Here is a 24421-nt window from a genome sequence, read left to right on the forward strand (position 1 = left end):
GAAACGTAATTTTGAATTGGGCATCAGATAATTGACAGGCCAGAGTGGCAAGGCTAGCCGACAGAAATCTATATGCATCTAGAAATCTTAGGTATATGGGCCTGTCATTAACACTAATTATTTTGCTAATAGCTATCTATTTTTCGTCATTTTCTGCTAAAATATTTAAATCCTGCTTGTGAAACCCTTCGTATCTGATCAGATGATGAAAATAATAATTAGATGCACCGTGGCAAAGTATCGGGACAAAAGTTTGGTCTCTGGATCTTAATATTACAGCTACTACACAAAGCCTGTTTATATCGACCGTCCGTATGGCAATGATGACGCACCTTGAAATTTGTATCCGAAATTTCAGAATTGTATACCGGGCATTTTTCTGTACTGTTGAAATCTTCGATTTGATCCTCTGTTAAAGGTAGCATGGGTTCTGATTTTAGCAAAACATTGAGGGCTATGCTACAGCACACGTTTTCTATTTTATGCACAATTTTTTTAACAGCATCTGGTCCCCTGTATAAGTATGATTTACTAACAACACCATCCTGTACATCAACATAACAAAAACTAGAAGATTCGTGTAGCTGATACGCTGTACTTGAAGACTCTTCGGGATCTGGGCTGCAGAATGCAAGCGGTTTGAGATTTGATTCAAAATCACAGACTATGTATTCTGGGTGCCGCAACAAGGCTTCCAATTTTTTGAATTTGTCTTTTTTGGTTGGTTTAGGCATAGCCATATGAACAGGTTTAATGGGGCCACATTATTTTAAATGTTCAACCAACTTGTTTTTAGCAATTTCGGTATTCTCTTCATCAACACCATTTACTACTTTTGACCATCGAATACAGTCAAACATCTTCGACACAACTTGTATATTCTATTGGATTTGCCTAGTTGTTTTCTGACTAAAGCCTGAAGATTGCGGATCAGAGTGTAATAGTATTTACCGTCTCTATCAATTAAGAGCAGATCGATCGGGACAGCAGAGTCATCAACTTTGCTGATTCTAAGAGGTTCTATCAAGCAATCGCCACGAGCAGCAGAAAACACATTCATAGATAATGGTCGGCCATTGCTATCTCTGACATTCTTTTTTCAAATTTATCGATATTTTGGACAGACATTGTATATTCTAAGCCATCCATAGCATCATCAAAATCATGTTCGTGCTGTTAATAATGACTTACTCGCTGTGTATTATTTAAAACTGGAAACAAAGCAGCTAAAATACAGCACAGAGAGCATTTCTGGTCGGTATTTTCTACGTTAACCACGGCTTTTTTGTTTTTGATATTGTCAGGTAAAGTCAGATATTTAGAACCTTTTAGAGGTCTGAATTCAGAAATATTAACATAGAACCTGTGTGGGGATCCGCAAAGACTCCAACGCGATTCCTTAGCAGCAAATTCAGAATGTTTGATAAGCAATTGGTCTATCAACTTGCTTAGTATTTCGTCTAAGTTTGTATTTGAGTATGCAGGTACAGTTTCTGTTATGTGCGGGTGTGTAAATTTTGTGCCGTTTGGTTTCTTGTATTCAGTATACAATTTAAGAGATAGCTTATAAGAGCCATTTTGTGCATTTATAATAGCTAGCGTATCAGGACTATTTCTGTTCAAAAAATTGTTAAGATCACATCTTGGCTCTGATACGAAACGGTAATCCCTTAGTTGACCGTCAAAACTACTATGAATGGGTTTATTGCGTGGTCGCTTTGCCAGTGTAGTATTATCGGATGTAGCAAGCTTTCTTTTTAGACCAGATATGTGTAGATGGCTGTGGGGGCACTGTTGATGCCTGTGCAGAACAAGCGTCTATATGCTTATTGAAGTATGCCATGCTAAATTTTCTATTGCATTTTGGGCATATTTAAGTGGTCATTTTGCGTTTCTCAGGATCACAATTACGTTGGTGCTTAGCCCAAGTAGGGCTAAATATATATTTTTATCGCATTGATTACAATATTTTTGATTCGGCATTTTTGGTTTTGGTATTTATATATAATTTCTTGGGGTTCAAATCAAAACTATATGCTTAATAAAAATATCAGTTGGGTTCAGCAGTGTACTTTGTATACTTAGTGTGTATACTTTGTATGTACACTTAGTGTGTTACTATTTTTGGTTTTTGGTATTTATATATAATTTCTTGGGGCTCAAATCAAAAACTATATACTTAATAAAACTATAGACTTAAAAAAAACGCAGGTGTCTGACAGACTAATGACCTTCTACGTTGATCTACAGAAGCAACGACCTACCGCAAATGCGTGTCTGCACAGGCACGTCGTGTACATAAGGGAGGGGCAATGATCGCAAATGCGTGTCATGTAGTAGAAGCAGTATTGATATTGTATAACAAACTGGGACATATATAAATTAGTGTATCTGCCTGACTCTAAATATGAATGGATTATTACAAACAAGCTGGATGTGTCAAATATCGGACTATTTTATACAAAATATAAGCCTTTCGTACTGTATACAAGAAATACATTTAATATGAATAATAATAATTTCTGTATATCAAACCGAACAGACCTATAGTCCAGTCTATACGAGTCTGTTATTTTTTTGTGTTCTAGTTATAGCATATTCTATATTACTAATACTTAATTTTTAACAAAAGAATTATGAGGAGCACTTCAACAACACGTCCATACTCTTCAACCACTGTCACAATACTAACTGATCTGCAATGCAAAAACTCTTTAAATAGCCTAAGCGCGGACCGAGTTGAAAACATCTGAAACAGTGAGCCAATCAGAAGACACCACATCATCGCATTACGTCATAACCAACCAATCAGAAGACACCATAATCGCATTACGTCATAACGAACCAATCAGAAGACACCACATCATCGCATTACGTCATAAGCAACCAATCAGAAGACAGCACATTAGATATAGGTCATCAGCAACCAATAAGAAGAAAGCGCATTGGATGTAGGTCATCATAATATTGCCTAATAATAGAAGCAGACCAGAAGTAGACCAGAAGTAAGCTTGTTTGTGTGTGTATGTGTGTGTGTTAGGGGGGATCGAAAAAAGCAAATTTTTTATGAAGCTTTTGGGGTAGAGCGGAAAAGTTGCCTCTATACATAAGTAACTTCTGTTCAAAATTTCACCACCCTAGGATAATGTCTTCTGTTCTGGCAAGGGACGTGAAATTTCAAAAATTTAGTAAAATCGGCAAGTTTTTTTAATTTTTTTTTTTCAAATTTCACAGCACTTTGCGGTACTGTGCAAAAGTTGCACCTATGTATGGTTAATTACAGTGCAAAATTTGGCGCCCCACGGACAATATGTTCTCTTCTGGCTAGGAGCCTGAAATTATCCAAAAATCGTCAAATACACTGTTTTTTCATTATACTTTTAGATATAAATATGATTTTTTAACAACTATGTTAGCAGCAGATTTTCCAGATTATCATTAACCACTAATTAATGATTATTAATTAATGATTATTAATTATTAATCTTTTTTTGTTACAGGTCGTGAACTTAGCTAGCAGTGAGCAACAAAACATGGCAAAATCTTCAAAATTTTCAAAGCTAGGAGCATTAGACTGCCCAATTTTCGGATCACCGACAGATTTTGCTGGGATGCTTCCAACAAAAGAGGATGTTATTAAATGCTGCATTTACGAAAGGCGGCGTCTTGGATCTGAAACAACTGGTAACAAGGAACCCGCATTTTCTTACATCGCAGAGCAAGTTTGTGTAAAGCTGCAAATGCTGTATTCTGATGCTTCCATTCCGACAGTTTCAAAGAAACGTGTCCTTGATATGATTCATGCATATCACAAGAAATATATCGATATCAAGGCTGTTTATAAAAGAATAGAGAAAAGCATGGCAACTAAAGCAAGGGTGGAGAAGTTTAAAGAAGAATCATGCTTTCTTTTTGATATAGCAGCTTGTAAGTGCTCCACGTTTACAGACTGCAATTGCCCGAAGGAATCCAAGGTCCCCTTTAAGGAACAGACATTTCTTGCTGATCAGAGAACAAAGCGCCTAATGTGCATTGGATCGCTTGATTTGCAAGAAACCAAAAAGCTCCAAGCACGTGCTGAAAGGAAGACAAAAAATTCCTTCGTAGTTCTAAATGTACTGCGTCCTGCTCATAGCTGCCTGATGGTGATGAGCTCTCATCAACATCAACGTTATTAGAAGATGATGAGGCAATGGATGAGGATAAGGAACCTGAACCTGATGACTACGACTACAATCCCGGACCGTCGACTTCATCCTCTTCGCAAATGCGAAAGAAACTTTCAAATACCGCCTTAATAAGCCAAAGATTTGGGGTATCGCTTCAAGCCACGGCTGCCATAGCTTCTAGCGTTCTGCACGACGTAGGCCTAGTCTCTGAATCGGATACATCTTTAGTGATTGATAAGAACAAAATTGCTAGAGAAATGTATCGAACCATGCAAGAGCATAAAAGTGAAAGTTCGGACATTGACAATGATCATTTAACAGGTCTTTACTTCCATGGCCGACGTGACAAAACATTGTCAACAGAAAAGGAGGATGATAAATACTACCAAAGAACAATTGTAGAGGAACACTATTCCTTGGTGAAACAACCAGGATCTAGCTACGTTGGTCATGTTACACCAGCTTCAGGACCAAGTCTGGCCATTGCTGAAAGTATTTACGACTATATCACAGCAGAAGTGCCCGGAAGTTTAAACCATATTCTTGATCTAGGGTGTGATGGAACGGTCGTAAATACTGGAGTTCACAATGTTGTACTGCGTCGTCTTGAACTGAAGATCGGGAGAGCTGTGCAATGGGTTGCTTGTCAACTACATTTCAACGAATTGCCTCTCCGTCACTTGTTCGAGTCCCTCGTTGGTCCCACCTCCGGACCCAATTCCTACACTGGTTGCATTGGAAAATCTTTGAAGGCGTGTGAGCTGTTTCTAGTGGTAACATTTGAGCCAGTTAACTGCACCTTGCCATCAGATGATATATCCACTTTGAGTAAGGACCAGAAGTATCTGAGGGATATTGCTCTCGCCGTTAGCTCAGGCATGTGTCCTCCAGGTCTTGCTAAGCGCGATCCAGGTCCCCTAAACATGTCCCGCTGGTTGCCAACAGCCAACAGGATATTAAGACTGTATGTTTCCACCACGGAACCATCAGACAACTTACGTACCATAGTAGAGTTCGTTATCAGGGTGTATGTGCCATCTTGGTTCCGCATCAAAATCCATCATTCAATTAAGGATGGAGCTCGGCACCTTTACCATTTCATTCAGTCATCCAGATACTTGGATCAAGTTAACCGCAACGTCATCGACCCAGTGATTTCTCTGAATGCTTACTTCGCATCTCCAGAAAACATTCTGCTCGCGATGCTGACTGATAAGAGAACACATATCAGAGCCCTTGGCATTCGAAGAGTCATAAAAGCACGCGAATCATGTGAGGCGGTTGGACACGTTGGGATTAGAAAGTTCGATATTCCAAAAATAAATTTCGAAGCAAACAACTATATCGAACTAATTGACTGGTCGTCCAGCGAAGTAACTCCACCACCAATACTGACTGATGTGACTACAGAAGATTTGAAAAGTATGCTGAAAGAACCAATACCAATTGACTGGACTTATACAAAGTTACCATGCCACACACAAGCTGTGAAAAGAACAGTAAAATTGGTTACGGAGGCCTCAAAGAAAGTGTGTGGTCATAAAAAACGGGATGGATTTATTCGCTGCACTCTGAAATCGAGAAAGGACATGCCTGAATTTAGGTGCAAGAGACAGTACAAAACCTAAAGACACATATTTTACATTATTATTACCTACAAAACACACATTTTCGTACTTTTAATTTTGAATACTTATTTCTTATGTCATATATCTAATAGTATGCGAGTGTATGACAATTCTGGTTTATGTTTAATAAATGTTAGTTAAATAATGAAAAAAACTGTGTATTTGTCGATTTTTGGCTAATTTCAGGCTCTTTGCCAGAACAGAACATATTGTCCGTGGGGCGCCAAATTATGCACTGTAATTAACCATGCATAGGTGCAACTTTTGCACACTACCCCAAAGTGCTGTGAAATTTGAGAAAAAATTGAAAAAAAAAATTGCCGATTTTACTAAATTTTTGAAATTTCACGTCCCTTGCCAGAACAGAAGACATTATCCTAGGGTGGTGAAATTTTGAACAGAAGTTACTTATGTATAGAGGCACCTTTTCCGCTCTACCCCAAAAGCATCATAAAAAATTTGCTTTTTTCGATACCCCCTAGTGTGTGTGTGTGTATGTAGCTAATAAGATTAAACTTGACAGAGTATTACACTAAAGGCAATAAGCTCATATGAGCATCTTGGCCTAGTTTTAAGTGTAGTCAAAAAAACAATGCCAAGAGGGCCATATTTTCTAAGATCCTATAGACAAGAATCTGACAGATGCAGCTTTTGTATGTGAAGCCAAATCAATCTGAGGGGGTCATACTTTTCACGGGAAATCCCCAGGGCTATTTTACTAAATTTTTGGATTCAACGGAGTAGCACACTGTAGGCAATTAGCGTATATAAGCATCTTGACATAGTTTTAAGTGTAGCCAAAACCAGTCTGAGGGGGGTCATACTTTTGTGTTCCAGTAATATCGTATTTTATAATACTGAGGTCTTAAGTTACATTTCGTCATTGTAAGTAAAGGGAGTTATTATCATTTATAGTTTACATCACTTCCTTTATTTCTCGTATAAGATTTCTATCATCTCCCTGTATCCAAACTTTATTCTCAATCTATTTATTGTAATCTAATAAAACGTTTGGACAATTTCCTGCGTGGTAATTCCATCTATTTTATATAGTTTTCTTTTGTCCTGTAAGTTTAGATATGTAGAAATTTGAGAAAAAATTTAAACACATAAATATAATTTTGCTTTTTTCTTTATATGGACGATTTGTTGACTAAAAATTTTCAGAAGGGGAGGAGGGGGTTGGGGAAACTTGGTACATGATTTGACTATGGTAGGCAAATTTTGACTTGTGTATCCTACTTACATATGGAGATAATAAACAAGATGTAACAGTACATTATGTATATGTAGTAATTTCCTTACCGTACGTGAAGCCTTCCTTAAATTCAATTTGTTCCATTTCTCGTCAATTTCATAATCTTTTGTGTAAAATAATGGATCACTATTCATATCCCTGATGAAGTTTACATATTCACTCCTATTAGAAACTTGACCCCATGTTCTGAAAGAGAAATAAAATAAAACAAGGAAATCAATTTTTTTTCATGTGCGTGATGTAACGCGAGAACGAAACTTGAAGTCTCACGTACGAGAAGTGTATAATGCTCTGCTTAAATGAAGATTCGTAAATGAAAAGAAATCCGTCTGTACCACTTGTTCGTAACGAACATTGAAATTTGACAAATTGTGATTTGCATGATTACTTTGCTTGGTTTTTCTTACTGAAAATTTTGAATATTTGTAGTGATTTGTAGTTATGCATTTATATTGATTGTAGGAACTTATCGTATTTCACAGTACGTACGAATTAATAGTCACAGATGGAAGATAAAGCGATGTTTGGTCCGTCGTAAACTATAATTTATAAAAGAATTACACTTTTATTGTTTCTAACATCTGAAATTTGTCTGATACAGTATGTCTTTGGATTGAAAGAATCATTTATTGTAATTGTCGGTGCAATCACCTAAAAATTTTCAACGACATTTGATAAACAATAAACACCGGCTTCCTCTTTTGGGTATTCATTATTACAAGTCCTATCCTAATTTTCGGATCATTGGAATCGTTGAGCCCAGAGCTGAAACACATTCACCTAGCGATGCTTTTCTACTGATAAGATAGCCGAATGCTGAAATTTGTAATATTCTCTCTGCTTCATGTCTAGCATCGATTTTAGTTCTTGTATTATAAGTGACGACATGCTTCTTGCACGATTGATCTAGTGGCATGAAACCTTGATCCGTTTTCTTAAATCGTTTCTCAAGTTTAGTACACTTTTGTTCACAGAAAGTGGCACACTCCTTTGAGTAAAGTATCAGCTTCGGAGCCGATTGAGTGTGGCAGTACAGCCGAAGAAATCGTTCAGGAAAACACTAAACCACTAAAGTTTTTCACCTGATGCCGAGTGAAAAAGAACGGTCAAAAGAAAGCCTTGCATTTTTATTATTAATCCAATACAGTGTCCAATTTTACAAGACAATGGGGGGGAGGGGGGGACAAATTCAGGAAAATATGTTCAAGATACTCAGTATCTCATAACTAACCAAAAAAACATTACTCAATCCCTTGGGGAAAAGCCCAAAGCAGAGGGGAGTGGATGGTGGTTCCATTATCTCTTTCCCAGCTTAACGTAACAGCAACATCGACGTTCACCAAGAGGACCCGGGTTCGAATTCCGACCTGAGCGTGGGTGTTTTTTGCTAGTGTCCCATCATCAATTTTCCCATATCATCATTTATCTTCTTCGTCGCGATTGACTAAAAGTAGAAGACAAGCGAAGCTATCAAAAAATAAATCGAATGCGGACGAGAGAAAGTAAACAATTCAAGGCAATAAGTACATTTATCGCGGCCCAAAGTATGTGACTTTAGGATCACTTTCGTTACTTTCTCTTACGTATGCAAACCGCTTTTCTAGCTTGTAATTTGAACACGAAAGTAGTTAAATAGAGCTCCCAAAATCAGTACAGGCTGGATGAATGTCTTCATATTTTCCTGAAAAATCACTCTTCTTCGTCAAATATTTAGTTTGAAAATATAATTATGTAAGTGCCATTGACTTGCAAGATTCGTAGCCACATATCAGAATCTGCTACGTTGACAGAAGCTAGAGCATGAAGTTTAATAGGGCTTGGAAACACTAACATTGCACGAAAGCAAGTCTTCGAACGTCTTCATTAGTATAGACACACAATATTAAGTTAAAGTCTGTGAGCAATGTATGCACAGCATGTAGACACTATGCCATGAAGCGTATTGCTTTCAAATTGATGTTATTTAAAAGAAGGGACATTGAAAGTGTGGAACCGGACAGGTAAGAGTGGAATCGTCAGGAGAAATCACCCCGCGGAATGTGTCCAAGTCGGTAAAACGCCAGCGTCGTAAGCTGAAATCCTTGTTTCGATTCATTATCTTTCCTTTTCTGCCAAACGGGTGGCACGAAAGTATTTCACGGAGTCACAGCCTTATTCTTTGTTGTTGTTCGTGTGGCAAGGAGAAAATAATTATTGACTGGAAAGTAGTTTTCTTTATTGTGTTGTTACTGAGACTCCTTGCATATCTGCACAACCAACAAACAAATAACAAATCCCACCGCAAGGTATAACGTTATCCCTCTGTGGAAAAAAGATCACAGAATTAATGTTCAAAACTTTAGGTTACATCGATAAGTGAATATTAATGTTTTCCGTCATTAATTGCCACTTCCTCTGTTTCACCGCTCCCTTACACACATACACAAACACTGAGAGACTGGTTTCACGCTCGATTTTATATCAGTAATTTCTGGATGGGAGGAGAAATATGCTGGTAAAAATTGTGAAATCAAAGCATTTTTGTATGTATGGTTGAAGGTGTTATTACTATAAATATTCAAAATTTATTTTAAATCTATCGAAATGATAGTCATTTGGCATTTGCTTGTAGAACAGGTTAAAATGACTTCTTTTTTGAGAAGTCGATATTAAATTTTAAATATGAGAGATTCGTGAGTTTTACAATGTTACTTGGTTTGTATTTCTCATGAGATTTTGTTTACTACTTTAGTATGATAAGACAAGAAAGCAAGTTTTATCCATGAGATGAAGCAGAATTTACCAGATATATATAGCTAAATGCACACAATAGAAAATGTTGTACCCATGCATAAGGGTGTAATTGGAGGTTTCACCTCTACTGAAGGAATTACACCAACATATCCGTGTTGAAAAGTATGCATTTAATGTATATAGTTTAAAGAATACGGTGGTATGTGCTGTTGTCTGGCACAGAAATAAGCACATTGCATAAACTTTAATTCTTGACTCCGATTAATTAGATAAGGGAAAGAGACTTTGAACTATACATTCAGGACACTAACATTTTTACACAATGATGAAAACGCTTAAATAATATTTTGTCTTCATTATGCAGTCGCAATTTTGCTGTCGCTAATTTCAAAATGCGACTGCAATTTTGAGTTTGGGGCCTATCTGAACTCATATAGTTTGCCATATTTGATGAGCATTTAATTCAGCCCATTAAACCATGATATAAATTTGCATACCATCTTGCCTCCTTTCTATGCAGCAACACGGGTTATTTCACTGTTTCATTATTGAACCATGCTTTTTATGTTTCGTGAATTTATTTAGATAATCAATTTTATACTTCCCTAACTTAATCGTGCCTACGGAAACAATAGAATCAAAGACCTTCCCGATGGCATAATGGTAAAGTCGTCACCTTGAATTCGGGTGATCCGGGTTTCGATACACGGTGAAGGTAAGCAGTGACTCGGGTTCACCTGAAACTGTAGGTATAGCCCCGATTAGACTGTCTTTGCATGAGCGGGCTTAAATCAAAAGTCAAGTTCATGATGGAACAGCTATAAAAAATATCAGCCAAGATCTGTATTGAAGGTTCTAACTTTATAATATCAAGTGCCAACAGTGAAGTGTGATATGTCGATAGATTTGTGAGACATTATGCAGGCAAAAAGAGACAGTTATTTTCCAGAAGCATGCTACTATGAACATTTAATATACAAAAACAATTGTTCTTTTTGTGTATTTTTCCCTAAAAACAAGAAACTATAGGTTTCTCTTTTGGCACAATTTTTTGACATCTGAATGTTTGCTATTGAATTGAAATTTGGCGGTTTTCGCAATTATGTTATTCATTGACCATATTCGAAAATGCCAAATTGAGCGAAAAAAATGGAGACTAATTTCGAAACCTGTCAAATGTAACTTTGCACCATGAAATAAAAAACAATATATATATAAAAAAATGATGTCAACCAGGGTTCGAACTCACGTCACGAAGTTTCAGACTTCTAATTTAAATAGTAAAACGAGACCTATCAGCCCCACGAAGCATTTGCTCTATGCCCTCATCATGTGCGAAGGGTTGTGCAAGGATCTTCGCTCTTGCTTCCTGGTGACGAGCTAGTAGCGACGGAAACAAGTGATTCCTTATATTTCTCTAGCGCTATGGCTACAGCGCAAGAAGAGGATGTAAAGATGATATCGAACAAGTAAAGTAAGATTGTAAAAAGTAAACATCGTGCTTGTGGATACAAATAATACGGATTATCAGTTTCCAAAGATAAAAAATGAAATAAAAATTCTCTTTCTCGCCAAAAGTCATATTATATCTGTATTTATTATTTTTATTTCATATACGCAAGCACACACATTGATATGTCATCAATAAATAGGCCTTCTTAAGATAAATTCCGATTTCCGCCATATAAAATACAGTTAAAATATATTGTGCAAGTGTTCCTAATTTCTTCTAGAATTGAATAAATTGATTTCTGATAATATATATATATATATATATATATATATATATATATATATATATATATATATTAACAATTGATTAAATCAAGTACCGAATATTACCGAAAAACAATTCACGAAAACGTTAGATTGAAATGTTAACATTAAAATAAATGTTTTCGCATAGCAGCTCTAGTTTTCACACTGCTTGCAACATGGTTTCTGTTTGCTTTTCAATAAAATCTAAATTACATGCAGCTCAATTTACAGTATTAGTGTGTTTCATTGTTATATGGGAAACCTTCCGAAAGTTTATTTTCCTGTAGCTTTGAGATTCACCAAACCTCATGGTACTCACCATCATTATTCATCCTCATCGTTGCGATGTAAAGAGGAGAACAATTTTCACGATATGCTAAGATGAGTTTCCGTGTTGTGAATGGAAGGGCCATTTTCAAAAACTAGAAAAATCGTTTATCACAGCTTTTGATGTTATCTGTAAAAAGCATGAGCTATGACCAGAGCGTAGACCGTGTCGGAATTATACTCGTTGAGCGAACATGCAAGGACATTTCAGAAGAAGAAAGATGTCAAATGAAAATAGACTTTTTGTGATAATGTTAACATTTCAGTCTAATAATTTAAATTTTGCTGTAGTATACAGTATACACTCATAACATCTCCAAGAGTATTTAAAATATTACATTACATTCATATCTAAAGTTCAATTTCTTTTTAGTAATTATTAGTAGTTATATTTATTTTTTCTTCTCAAAATTATAATCATATTTGGTGTGCAGAGGGTGGCATTAATTAGAAATTGGGTTAATTTATAGTAAGAGTAAATGTTCTGACTAAATTGATATCCTTTCCAAATTCCTTCTTCCTAAAATATAACAACCCTCAACTACAAGATTTTTCATACGTGTAATATTTAAAAGTACTATTTTTAAAAAATAAAGATGACTTAGAGACGCCCTTGTCTGAACAAACAGACTCATATAAAGTTTTCTCACATACAACATTACACTAACGATCAGGAGGAAATGCCTGTTCGTTATATCATGCAAATATCCTTTCCAAGACCTACCTGAATTGCCTCACAGAAAATTCAAATTTTAACGGTGAAATGAACATATTTACCACGTTAAAAGTCCTCATTTCAGCATTTACACAGATGTCAACGTTCATAGATGGTCACCAGATAAAACCTTTAAGAATTAACAAATCAATACCATTTACACATGGAGGACGCAGAAGAATTAGTGGACCTACGAACACTTTTAAGAATTTCTCAACATTTTATTTCTGAGATTCTTTTTAAATTTTCGACACGAGGGAACATGAATTACAATTAATTCTCTCATCAGTATCAATTACGCAATACAGTTAAATCAGTAGATAAGCACCAAATCGTTCAACACAGATCTCTTTCAATATATTCCAATTAACTCCTACTAAAGTCAAGTGGAAGTGAGTCCTGATATTCAATGCTGATACATACATCGATTTGAAGAAACTATTTACATTGTATATACAATTAAACATTTTTTCATTCATAATTCGACGATATGAAGTCTTCATTGTGTAGTTTTGTCAATGACACTATTTGTAGCTGCAAACTTAATGCATCAAAGTGTGACAAATATTCCACACAGACAAGGAACTAATATATATATATATATATATATATATATATATATATATATATATATATTATATACACACACACACACGTTGTCTGTTTCAAGAAGATTAGAGTTCAATGATATAGGAAGAAAATATCGAGTGCTGTTAACGAGAGTAAAATTATGAACTCTTTATGAGAATCAGGATCACTCTGGGAAAAATGTTAGTGCTGTGATTTCATATATCGAACACTATTATATTCCAATTTTCAATCCATGTACTCAAGGACAGTTACTGATACAGTGTATATATATTTTGAGTGACTTCAAAGCTTTCTAATTAAATATTAGTGATGGTTGACATGTATTATACATAAAAACGATAGCGATATTTACATGATACACTAAAGTAAGAGAAGGTGAAATTTACATCCACAATATGATACATGCGTGCACGTGTAACTCGGATGAGTACTACAAACGTTGCTGATTTTGTAAATACTAACTTCAAAATATTTGATAACGTTGTGCAGTGTCAGTATTTACAGAATCGAAAACATACTACCTCATTAGTGTGTCATTGTGACAAGCTTTAAACTAGGTCAATACTGATGGAACAATGATCTTGTAATTGTGTCACGTCGTGTGTGTTTTCATATTTTATGCCTGCACAATAATAACGTCATATTAGAATTTAAGTGTGTGTCGTAAGATTTTCAATCCATAGTTTTCGGGGTCTCTAAGATGAATAGTGGCACTGTCAATGTCGTTCCAATTAAAGTTCATCACCTATCGGGATGGCGGGTGGGAGGGGGTGAAAATTCAAATGTAAAAAATTACCAAGATTAGTGTCGGATCCATAGTGTTTGGTGTCTCTAAGCTAATTGGTGATATTCACGACGACCAAACTTGGTGCACATATGACTTACAATGTGGAATGAAATACTGTGGGGGTAAGACACCCCTGTCATCCCTAGGGGTGGGGGTGGAATAATGGAGACATGTAAAAATAATAGAAAACGACCGATATTAATGTGGGATCCATAGTTTTCGGGGTCGCTAAGATACATAGGGTAACTCCCAATACGTTCAATTCCAATACACCCCTAGCACCCGTAAAGGTGGAGTTTGGAAGTGAGTACATGTAAAACGACCGACATTAATGTGGAATCCATTGTTTTCGTGGTCTCTAAGACGAATAGTTACACTTCCAATGCGGTTCAACTTCAAGACACCCATGGCACCCTAGGGGTGGGGCTGGGAAGGGTGGCATACAAATAATCGAAAACGACCGATATTAGTGTGGAATCCATAGTTTTCGGGATCGCTAAGATGAATAGGGACACCTCCAATACCGATCAACTCCAATACACCCCTAGCACCCCTAGAGGTGGAGTTGGGAAGGAGGTACATGTAAAACGACAGACATTAATGTGGAATCAATTGTTTTCGGGGTTGCTAAGATGAATAGTGACATTCATAATGCCGTTCAATTTATTTTTTCTTGGTGCTTGAGGTGGAACTAAAATGTTGTTCCTAAATTGCTGTTCAATTTACATTATAGTAAATTTTTAAAATGTAATGGTCCAAAAAAGTTTTGCATATTGCAAGATTTCCATATTCTGCATCAATGACGCCACAAATCTCCATACCTTTGAAGCGCACACATCAACCGAAGGCCAATTCAACACAGGTACATGTCTATGGCCGCGTTTTGAAGCATGTTTCACGTTTTAACCTCGTAATTCGCCCAACGAGTGTCTCGCAGTTCGTGAGAAGGGGAAGTATAAAGCACTGGACGTCTCAAGGAAGGTTGTAATGGCTGTAATGGCGTGAGTTTACATTTTAGAAATGCCACGAAACACACTTTCGGCAGTGGATAGAATCAGAATAGTGACTCTACTACAGGAAGTTATGAAGCAACTGGTCGTAGCAAATAGGATAGGCTGTACGCAAAGTGACGTTTCTAGAGTGCGGAAGAAATTCCAGGAGACCCATTCAATAGCAGATAGGTCCAGAGAAGGAATACCACGTAATAACAAAGGCTGCACAAGACAGGCATATCCGTATTTCTGCTCGCAGGCATCCTACGTGCAAAGCAACCCAAATCCAGAAGGAGTTCTGTGAGACCTCAGGGATCACGGTGTCCACCCAAACGGTGCGAAACCGACTACACGATATAGGGATTGATGCCCGTCGACCTTTGAAAGTTCCCCGACTCACCGTACGACATAGGGCACTACGGGTTAGATGGGCTAGACAACATGAAAACTGGACCCTGGAACAGTGGTCACAAACACTGTTTACAGATAAAGTACGGGTTAGTCTGCACCTCTATGACAACACTATACGTGTCTGGAGAGCAAATGTACTGCGTTTCAACTAATCGTTCATGGTGGAAAGTGTCCAGCAACAGGGTGGTTCGGCACTGTTCTGGGCAATAGTCGGACGCCATTAGTTCACATACAAGGTACTCTGTATGCACAGACATACGAGGACAGTGTTCATCGACCTATCGTTAGTGCATTTGTGCAGGATGTTGGAGCAGGATTAACGTTGGTGGACGATAATGCCCGTCCTCACCGTGTCCGTTCAGTGGACCTTTTCCTTCGAAGGCATGCAAACCGTCGGATGGACTGGCCAGCAGTCTCCCCCTATATCGATTGTATCGAACATGCCTGGCATCTTCTGAAACGTGCCATTGCAAACCGCCCTCACCCACCACAAACCCTACGTGATCTGATACACACTGCCATTCAGAATGGGACAATCTTCCACAACATGTATTGGATAACCTGAGTTTCAGCATACCCCGTCGTGATCGAGAACGTCTACTTGTTCGTGGAGGCCACACACGTTACTGAATAGATGGTGAGGGGTATCTGATATGTTTACTCAATTTGGTAATTGGTGATCTTTTCGTTGCATCTTACTTTGGTTAGGAAAACCACTTTGTTTCTTTTGTTTCTTTAGTTATATCTTTCAGAATTTTCTTTAACTATGTTTTGTGTTTTGTACTTTCATTGCCTAGTCGGAGGTATTGACATGTGTGGCTTCTGTGATGCCGAAAATAAAAATTTAGTTATGTGCAAAACTTTTTTGACCAGCATATATTACTTCTTAGTTTGTATACTGTACTTATACTTTGAAATACCTGTAAATAAAATATGTTACATTTTACGCTATAGTCAGAATCCATGAAACACCCGAGCGACACCGGATAATCAGCTAGTTAACATATAAATATAACATATTAATAATATTTAGTGATTTAGGAAAGTTTGTACAAATTTAACATTATTAAATCACCTTTAATAATAACACGTATTTTAATGAGAAGAAAATATAAAATTTCAGAGGCGAGTAACGATTTCATTTTAAAAATATATAGATTTCCTTCGATCAAAGAACATGTTTGCCATGCAACTGTATCATCAACATGATAATTAAATTGGCCTTTAAAATGTGTATAACTTATGAACATTATTTCATTTCAAGAACGTACACACACATAATTCTTACATACCTGAAAATATCAACAAGGACTACAGCTCTTTTCTACCCCTACGCCGGACGCTCGCTATGCTGGTAAGAGTAGTAGGGAGCGGGAAATGCACCGGATTCCAACCAGATAACAGCGGTGGCGCCGAGTGTTACGACGTGGCAAGAGGAAGTACCATGCGCATATCCTTCTACGGGTTGCTGGGTTTCTTAACGCCCAGGATGGGTCACTTTCGCGTTCCCCACTTCCCTTGACAACACATAGAGAGCGCAATGTGAGACCAGAAGTGTGCTGTCATGTACTGGATCCCCGGCACAATAATGAACATAAAATGACTGCTCACTGCTACGAGACACATGGCTTTCTCCATAGTGCACATGAAAGAATTTGTTACATTGATGTATTGACATTTGTTATTTGCCCACGAAATGATTATTAAACTCCACCTCCCCCACTTTGGATACTGCCAATATATATATATATATATATATATCTCCTACACTATCGGTTACAGAGTCAACGATTTTTATACATGTCACACACTGTGAAACCGCCTCCAGCCACAACCACTACTGCTGTTCTACCTAAGATTATGGATAATATTATCTTCCGTTATTGACACGATTTTCCTTTAAGTGGTGCCCACATTGGAATTGCAAAAACTATGCCTAAAATTACGTATCCACGAATATGTGATTTGTGTCAACCTGCCAAACTAGCTGCTGTGAAAGCGCCAGGACTTATTTCTTCCGACATAATTCCGTTTTAATTATTTTCACAATGATTGTTTTCATTTCTTTGATTTCACCGACAACACAAGTGTTCAAAATTAGTCGTGGGCTAATTCGAGTCCTTATCTGCGAGGATTGAATATTTAATTCAGTTATCTATATGCGATGGATATGCATAGTCAAATATAAGGTCTTAATATACTTACTCTGATACAACCATTTCACCTTCAGTCTTATTAATAGAAGATATTGGGCAAAGAAACACTGATGGAAAAACAACCACATTCGGTGTGTTGACAATCGACATTCCAATTGGGTTTCTATTTGCGTTCTCCCAGGTTGACACTGCGAGTATAATGGAAACGACGAGAGACATCAACCAGGCAGAGACCCAGAGGCACCTGTAAGATGAAAAAACCTTACTTCATAATATAAAATATAACGTAATATATGATCTTGTTTCAGTATTTAGTAAATATGTACAACTAAAAAAAACTACAAACAAAATTTTGAATATTATGGTTAATTTCTATCCTTTCTTACTTAAGCTCTAGCTATCTTAAACCCGAAGGATTATGGACGAAGCAATATAAACCTTCCACGATCAATCCTATCTTTCCCATCCTTACCAATTTATTTAAGTTCCATCTAAACTTTCTCCCTCCATGTTCGTCTTGACATTCCTACAGTTTTCCAATTATCAAGTTTTCATCAAGTTTCCTGTAAAATCCTCTTTCCTCTTCCATTCATGTCACATGGCCAGCCCACCTAACTATCCGTGATTTAAATATTCTCATGTCCGGACATGAATACATGCCATGCAGTTCTATAGTATGTAACCTTCATGTAACTCACATGAACCCTCATGCCTTTAAGGTCCAAGTAGTTTTTTAAGTATTTTATTTTCAAATACTCTTAATTTATGTTCCCCTTTTAATGTAATGAACGAAGTTTCACATCCACATAATACTACACGCAAAATTGTTGTTTTATATATTTTAACTTCTAGTATCTGAGATAAAGTCTATCCAGAAAAAAGTAACACGCATTTTCTGAATGAAATCTGCTTTTTTACTTCTTATTTAGTATCATTTTCATTTGTTCCTATTACTCCTAAGTACTGATTCAAACAAATTGTTATCAGTGATTAAATGTTGATTTTTACCTAACACTTGGTCTGCTTTGAAAATTATTTTAGCATTATTCTTAATTGTATTTTTAAAACCTTCACCTAGTAAGGTTACATAATCTGCATATGCTTACAACTGACTTAGGTTGTTTCATTAGAGTCCATCGTAAGTAGTACTTTCTATTACTTTCCTAACAGCAAATTCTAAGGCAAAATTATAGAACGAATGTGAAAATGCATCTTCTCCTTTTAAACCATCATGAATTGTAAATTCTTCAGAGATATTAACTCACATGAAGAATTTCAATTTGTTTCGTTATTGCATACTTGTATCATATCATCCTTAGGTATTTCAAACTCGAATAATGCATTATAAAAATTATCCCTTTTAACCGAATGGTATGCTTTTTTTAAACCAATGAATACATAATGACAATGTGAATATATTCCCACCTTTTCTCAAGTGTCTTTCTAATGTGCAAAATTTGATCCATAGTTGACCATTTACATTTAAATCTACATTGATAGTCACCTATTGTTTCATTAGCATAAGATATTCTTTTTCCGAAAAGTACGTTAGGTAATATTTTATGTGATGTTGAAAGAAGAGCAATTCCCTGGTATTTATTGCAGTTCGTTCTATCTATCACCTTTTTTTAAAATACAGGAACCATGAAAAATATAGGATTTTTTTTAGGAATTTCTTCTCTTTTCTATATTAGAAAAAATATTTTTTTTAATTCGATGTATTAACGAGTTTCGACGCTATTTAATTACTTCAGCTGTTCTTAAATCAAATCCATGTGTTTGTTCTTATTGAGCTTTGTAATATCATATTTAGTTTCAGTTAAGTTAGGTTTTAGAACTAAAGGTTATTCTGTGTGTACTTCATATACTTCAGATTTATATCCTAAATGAAAATTTAAAAGATTCATAAAATAGTTCTTCCATCTATTTAAAATAAATCGGGACGTGTGGTAGCCTTACCTGGATTGTTATAAAACTAAATTTAATAAATATTGCAGACTGCAATCATCTCTAGCCATTTTCTCTCTACGACAAACCCATTCATTTGTACAAGCAGGAAATTGAAACTCTTGCAAAATCTAAAGAATACTGTAATTTTGTTAAGTTTTTGTGAGTTCGTACTAAAATATATAATATTGTATGGGGAGGGGAATGTTCTACATGACCCCTCATCTGGGTACAGGCTTGCTGGATAAGTAAGTACTGACCGGTTCAAAATAGTTAGATGTCTTACACAGACAAACATAAGACCGAAACCAAATTGGAAAATCAATATTTACTTATTTTGTCATTTATACAATTTAAAAAATATTTATTTTCCTACTTTTAACCTTCAAATTCCTATATTGCCTCTGTAATAAAATCTGAATTTGATATTTTGAATCACGTAATTTTCGGGGTGAAAAAAACTATCTTCAATTTCTTAGCGTATCAACGTCTTTTGCGTGGTCAAAAAACAATCATGGAAAGCAACGAAAGCATTGTTAGACCTCTAAGCATTTCATTACATTGGCCGTGATGTAGTTACGAGTAGATTTGAATTTTTAGTACAAAGTTTTTCATAGCTGATTATGTAATATCTTGGCAGAAATTGCTTGTGTTTGTGAATTGCACGATTTTGAACTGTGAATTGAATCAATCATCTGTGTATGACTGATCTCGAGGCCATATACGTAGCTTGAGACCTTCTGAGAAGGCAGAATCACATTTGGAGCTTAATTTTGATCGGGCAGATTCAGACTTGGGCCTAATGTTAACAGGGCAGAATTATACATGGGCTAATTGTGAGGTGACAGAATTAGACTTAGGGCTTAACTTTAGAGGCTAGAATCAAAGCTGGGGCTTAGCTTTGCAGGAATAGATTTGAAAAGTGTTCCATCTCATAAAAACTGCGTCCAGGGTTATTTGCTAATAACTGTTACGTTTGTGAAATCACAAATATTACTCGTTATTAATTTGATTCTCAGGTTCGCTAACTTGTAAATTCTAATAAACCTCATCGCCTCCACCAAGTTACGCCTATGCTCGAGGGTATAGGGTGATAAATAAATGCTGTACTCGCCTCTGGAAACGGACGTTGATGGGACCTCAGAAGAAAGCAGTTGTACCATTAAAAATGAGGTAAGTGTTCTTTTAACCTAGTTTAAGAATTTTTATATTTTTGCATATGGAGAACATTTTTGTCAATGAATGAGTAATGCATGGAGAAATAGATAATACATAATGCCAGGGCTCGAAAAATCCCGGTCGCCATGGCGACAACAAATTTCAGCCTGGCGACTGTGATCTTTTGCTGTAATACTGCCGTTTTTTATAATTGCATGTACGAAATTTTGAAGATTCTAAGTTCAAATTGCAGTACTGCGTAAGTTAGCAAATTATTTTTTTTTCAAAAGTTGTGAGCATTCCATAGAATCAGTAACAATTTCTTACTCTTTGTCCCCTAACCCCCATTTCCCACATTCTCACATGTTTTGAATACGGTGATGCTCAGCGTCTTATAGATTGATTGATTTGCTTTATTTTACTTCGCATTTTGTGTCACTTTTGGCTAATTTGCGAAGATGGAGGTAAGTGATGATATGATGAAATTGATGAATGAACACTCACAAACGCCCATGCACAGGCCGGGATTCGAACCCGGGACCCCTGGCGTCGTAGCGCGATGTGATAACCACTCCGCGACGGGGGCCGGCTCAGCTTCTTATAATATGCTCAATTGCTAGTTGGTGGTTTCCTGGCGCCTGGTTTTCAGAGCTGGCGCCTAGCTCTGAAGATTTTTCGAGCACTGCATAATGTATATGTTGATGTATGGCTCCATTTTAGTGACGGGATCGCTGGAGACACAGGGATGTAGTTCAGATAAAGCAAGAGGGTGGATCTTAACTCGTTGGCCTGCCATGGTTGAGAGGAGGGAAGATGAAATAGATAACATTTACCTTGCACAATGACCGCTGACTACCAGCAGGCCCAAATTGATGTTGCCGTCTCGTCCTGACGCCTCGGACGTCCTGGGTGATTAAATTCGCACGAGTTGCTTACTGTGATACACCGTCGGTTTTCTTAATTTGTATCGACTGCCCCGCTTCCATAGAAAGGCGACTTTTATCATTCATCATAATGCGTTGATTCTGCAGGTTATCATTCTCCTACTACCAGATTGATCACCTCTATCTGGCGGACGAAACCTGTAGTGACGGAGGAATGCCAGTGCTAAGCCAGCGGCATGCTTGATATGGGTTGCAAGATTGGGTCAGAGTAATGTGTGGAGAGGCGATGTATAATCATGAATTCTAACGTATGTTCTGTATGGTGTTCTTAATGGCTCCGTGAGCCCTTTCGGATATTTGGCAAGAAATGCAGTTTCGTACGTTCTCGTAAACGTATCGTTTCATGTTTGGAAAGTAATGTCGAGGCGACAGGAGCCCTTAGTTCTTACCACTTCAGTTAAGAGCAACCATTATCGGATTAAAATGGACTAAATTAAGCACTTCTTTGCAGTGCTTGAGGAATGCATAGTTTATCCTTAAATCCTGTATCAAATTTTGGTTTTCTTATACAGAATGCCGTTTCTAACCCTTAACTAATGCCGTAAAAATAATGTTATACTACTGATATCGTGGGTCCACTGGACCCTTATTTTTCAAAATTCAATAAAAAAAATTGTCGATCCTGAAATCAACTGTAACACATTTGCTTAATATTTGGACTTTTATTTATTCACTCTTAATGAAAAATGTAAATAAAACGTTACAATCAGGTTCAGTTTGATTATTATTGAAATGTGTGTTTAAAATCTTCCATCTAAATGACATTTTCATAAACTCTCCTAAAAATAAAAAAAATATATTCAGAAACGAAGAAATAAACGGTAGCTAAGCCAGCGATATGCTTTATGTGTTGCACGATAGGGTCAGCGCACTGTGTGAAGAGGCGATGTAATATCATGAATTCTAACGTTTCCTGTATCCCTCATCAATATAAATCAATATCTTATTGCCTATGTGCAATCTAGAGATTGCCTTTCAATATATGATATATAACATTTGTTTAATTAAACGGAAATCCCAATAAATTACAAAGGTACACACCTGCGATCTTCAGAGATCGTGAGGCACGTAACCATATGTGCAGTAAATTCCTTGGATCTCATTTCCATTGCAATTATTCCATTTCTCCATCACAACCATCATACAGTTTTTAGAGCCAAGATAATTATATTATTCATTACATTTTGCTCGACAACTACTAAGTCTAATTTATATTTAACTATATCATTTACAGACTGAAATTATCCAAACCTGTAAAGGCTCAGTACATTCCAGGTGCATAACTTAATGTCCTTATTCCTACTATACCTATCCTTAATGTAGGGACCTACCAAATTAATCCCGCCCCAGAGATCTGAATGGGGGACTATTTAACACCAGGAATATTTTACCTTAGAAAAAATCAATGCCTTATGTTGATATTTCTTGACATAACTTTTTGCATTGTTGAGTTGCCAGATATAAGCTTAACCCTAATATGAATGAAGGAATGCATCGTGGTATGCTTCGGATCTAGCTTGGCGGACAACATAGTCCCTTGGGGTAATAACAAAATACGGGATAATAATACCATGCGTTTGTAATGAGCGTTGTTAGGAATAAATCCGAGAAATGACATATGCAGTACATTAATTGAAGCTTCTTAAAATAAGAAAGCTAGAAATCGTTCTGGAATATTCTCTGTGCCGCCAGTAGTTAACTATGTTGTGCAAAGGCGGTTGATTTCCGATCAGTAGTAAAATAGCCAACTTACGTCCGTTGTATGTGAGACTGTAATTTAAATGTCTGTAAATTACACTACACATTTATTATTGCTATATTTATATTATTAGCGTTATAGATTAGGTGATCGTGAAAGTGTGCACAAACGAGCTCATAATTAAATATAGAACGTGTAATAAGTAACCCGAAATAATAACGCCACGTTTTGTTGGTTTCAGTTTATGAATTGGAGGCCTCAGATAAGTATTAATATGATACTTTAGATGCCAAAAACGTACAAAACAAGGAACGTACTGCATGTCCGGAATGGTGCTTGAAGTTTTTTATAATCTTGCCACAATTCTAACGACTGTCTTCGCATAGAAGAATTCCGTTGGATTTTATAGTGTATCTTCATCAATTTCTACTGGAATCGGCTCAAAACCACAAAACCCAAAAAAGGAAAACTTTGAAAGTGAAAACTAATATATAATGTGCAAGGAAGATGTCCAATCATGCTACTCTTTAGTTTGCTGTGAAGACAAAGTTTCCAGTAAATAAACACTATAATGTGCAATGATTACATTTATGAAATCTGTATTGAATTAACAAAAGAGAAAAAAGAGGAATGTGCGTGTCTCATTGCTCCTGATTTTTAACCTACAAAAAGAGCAATTTTTACTATCTAATAATATTGTAGTAAAGAAATCTCTTGAAATGAATGCTTCGAACTTAATTCGCATTGTGGGCCTCCCCGGTGGCGTAGTGGTAACGTCTTCGCCTTCTAATCAAGGGGTATCGGGTTCGATACTCGATGGAGACACATAGTTGTTCGGACCTTACTTTCAACTGTAGGTCCAGCCTTGTTTAGCCTATATGTGCATAAAGCGGACTTAAAACAACAAATCAATCAATTAATTTGCAATGTTTCCTCCAAAAAATCAAATGTTTAGCCTTTACAAATAATAGGTATTTGTCCGAAATACATCACAACTATAACACTATTAATTGTAGCGAGCGTTTCTGCAAGTTACATAATGGGGCGTTGTCTCTGCCAAAAGAAGGAAAGCAAAACCAGGAAATAGGACTTGTGTCACTATCACTTGTCTCGTCCACAACACGTGTGATACAGACCAGGCCCTTCCT

The 24421-nt window shown here is 36.5% G+C and overlaps 1 protein-coding gene across 1 annotated transcript in view; it reads right to left on the reverse strand.

Annotated features, from left to right (window-relative positions):
* The window catches only part of LOC145992350 (uncharacterized), a 134752-nt gene extending 117112 nt beyond the window's left edge, over nucleotides 1-17640 (reverse strand). The window contains exons 1-2 of the mRNA XM_083128730.1: nucleotides 17575-17640; nucleotides 7103-7241 (exon numbers count right to left, since the gene is read on the reverse strand). Of these exons, the coding sequence (XP_082984856.1) occupies nucleotides 7103-7241; nucleotides 17575-17588 (153 nt within the window). The 5' untranslated portion in view covers nucleotides 17589-17640. The remainder of the gene's footprint in view (nucleotides 1-7102; nucleotides 7242-17574) is intronic.
* Between the last annotated feature and the right edge of the window lie 6781 nt (nucleotides 17641-24421).

Source organism: Lepisma saccharinum, chromosome 9, assembly GCF_977018435.1.
Source record: "Lepisma saccharinum chromosome 9, izLepSacc3.1, whole genome shotgun sequence".
Taxonomy (NCBI): domain Eukaryota; kingdom Metazoa; phylum Arthropoda; class Insecta; order Zygentoma; family Lepismatidae; genus Lepisma; species Lepisma saccharinum.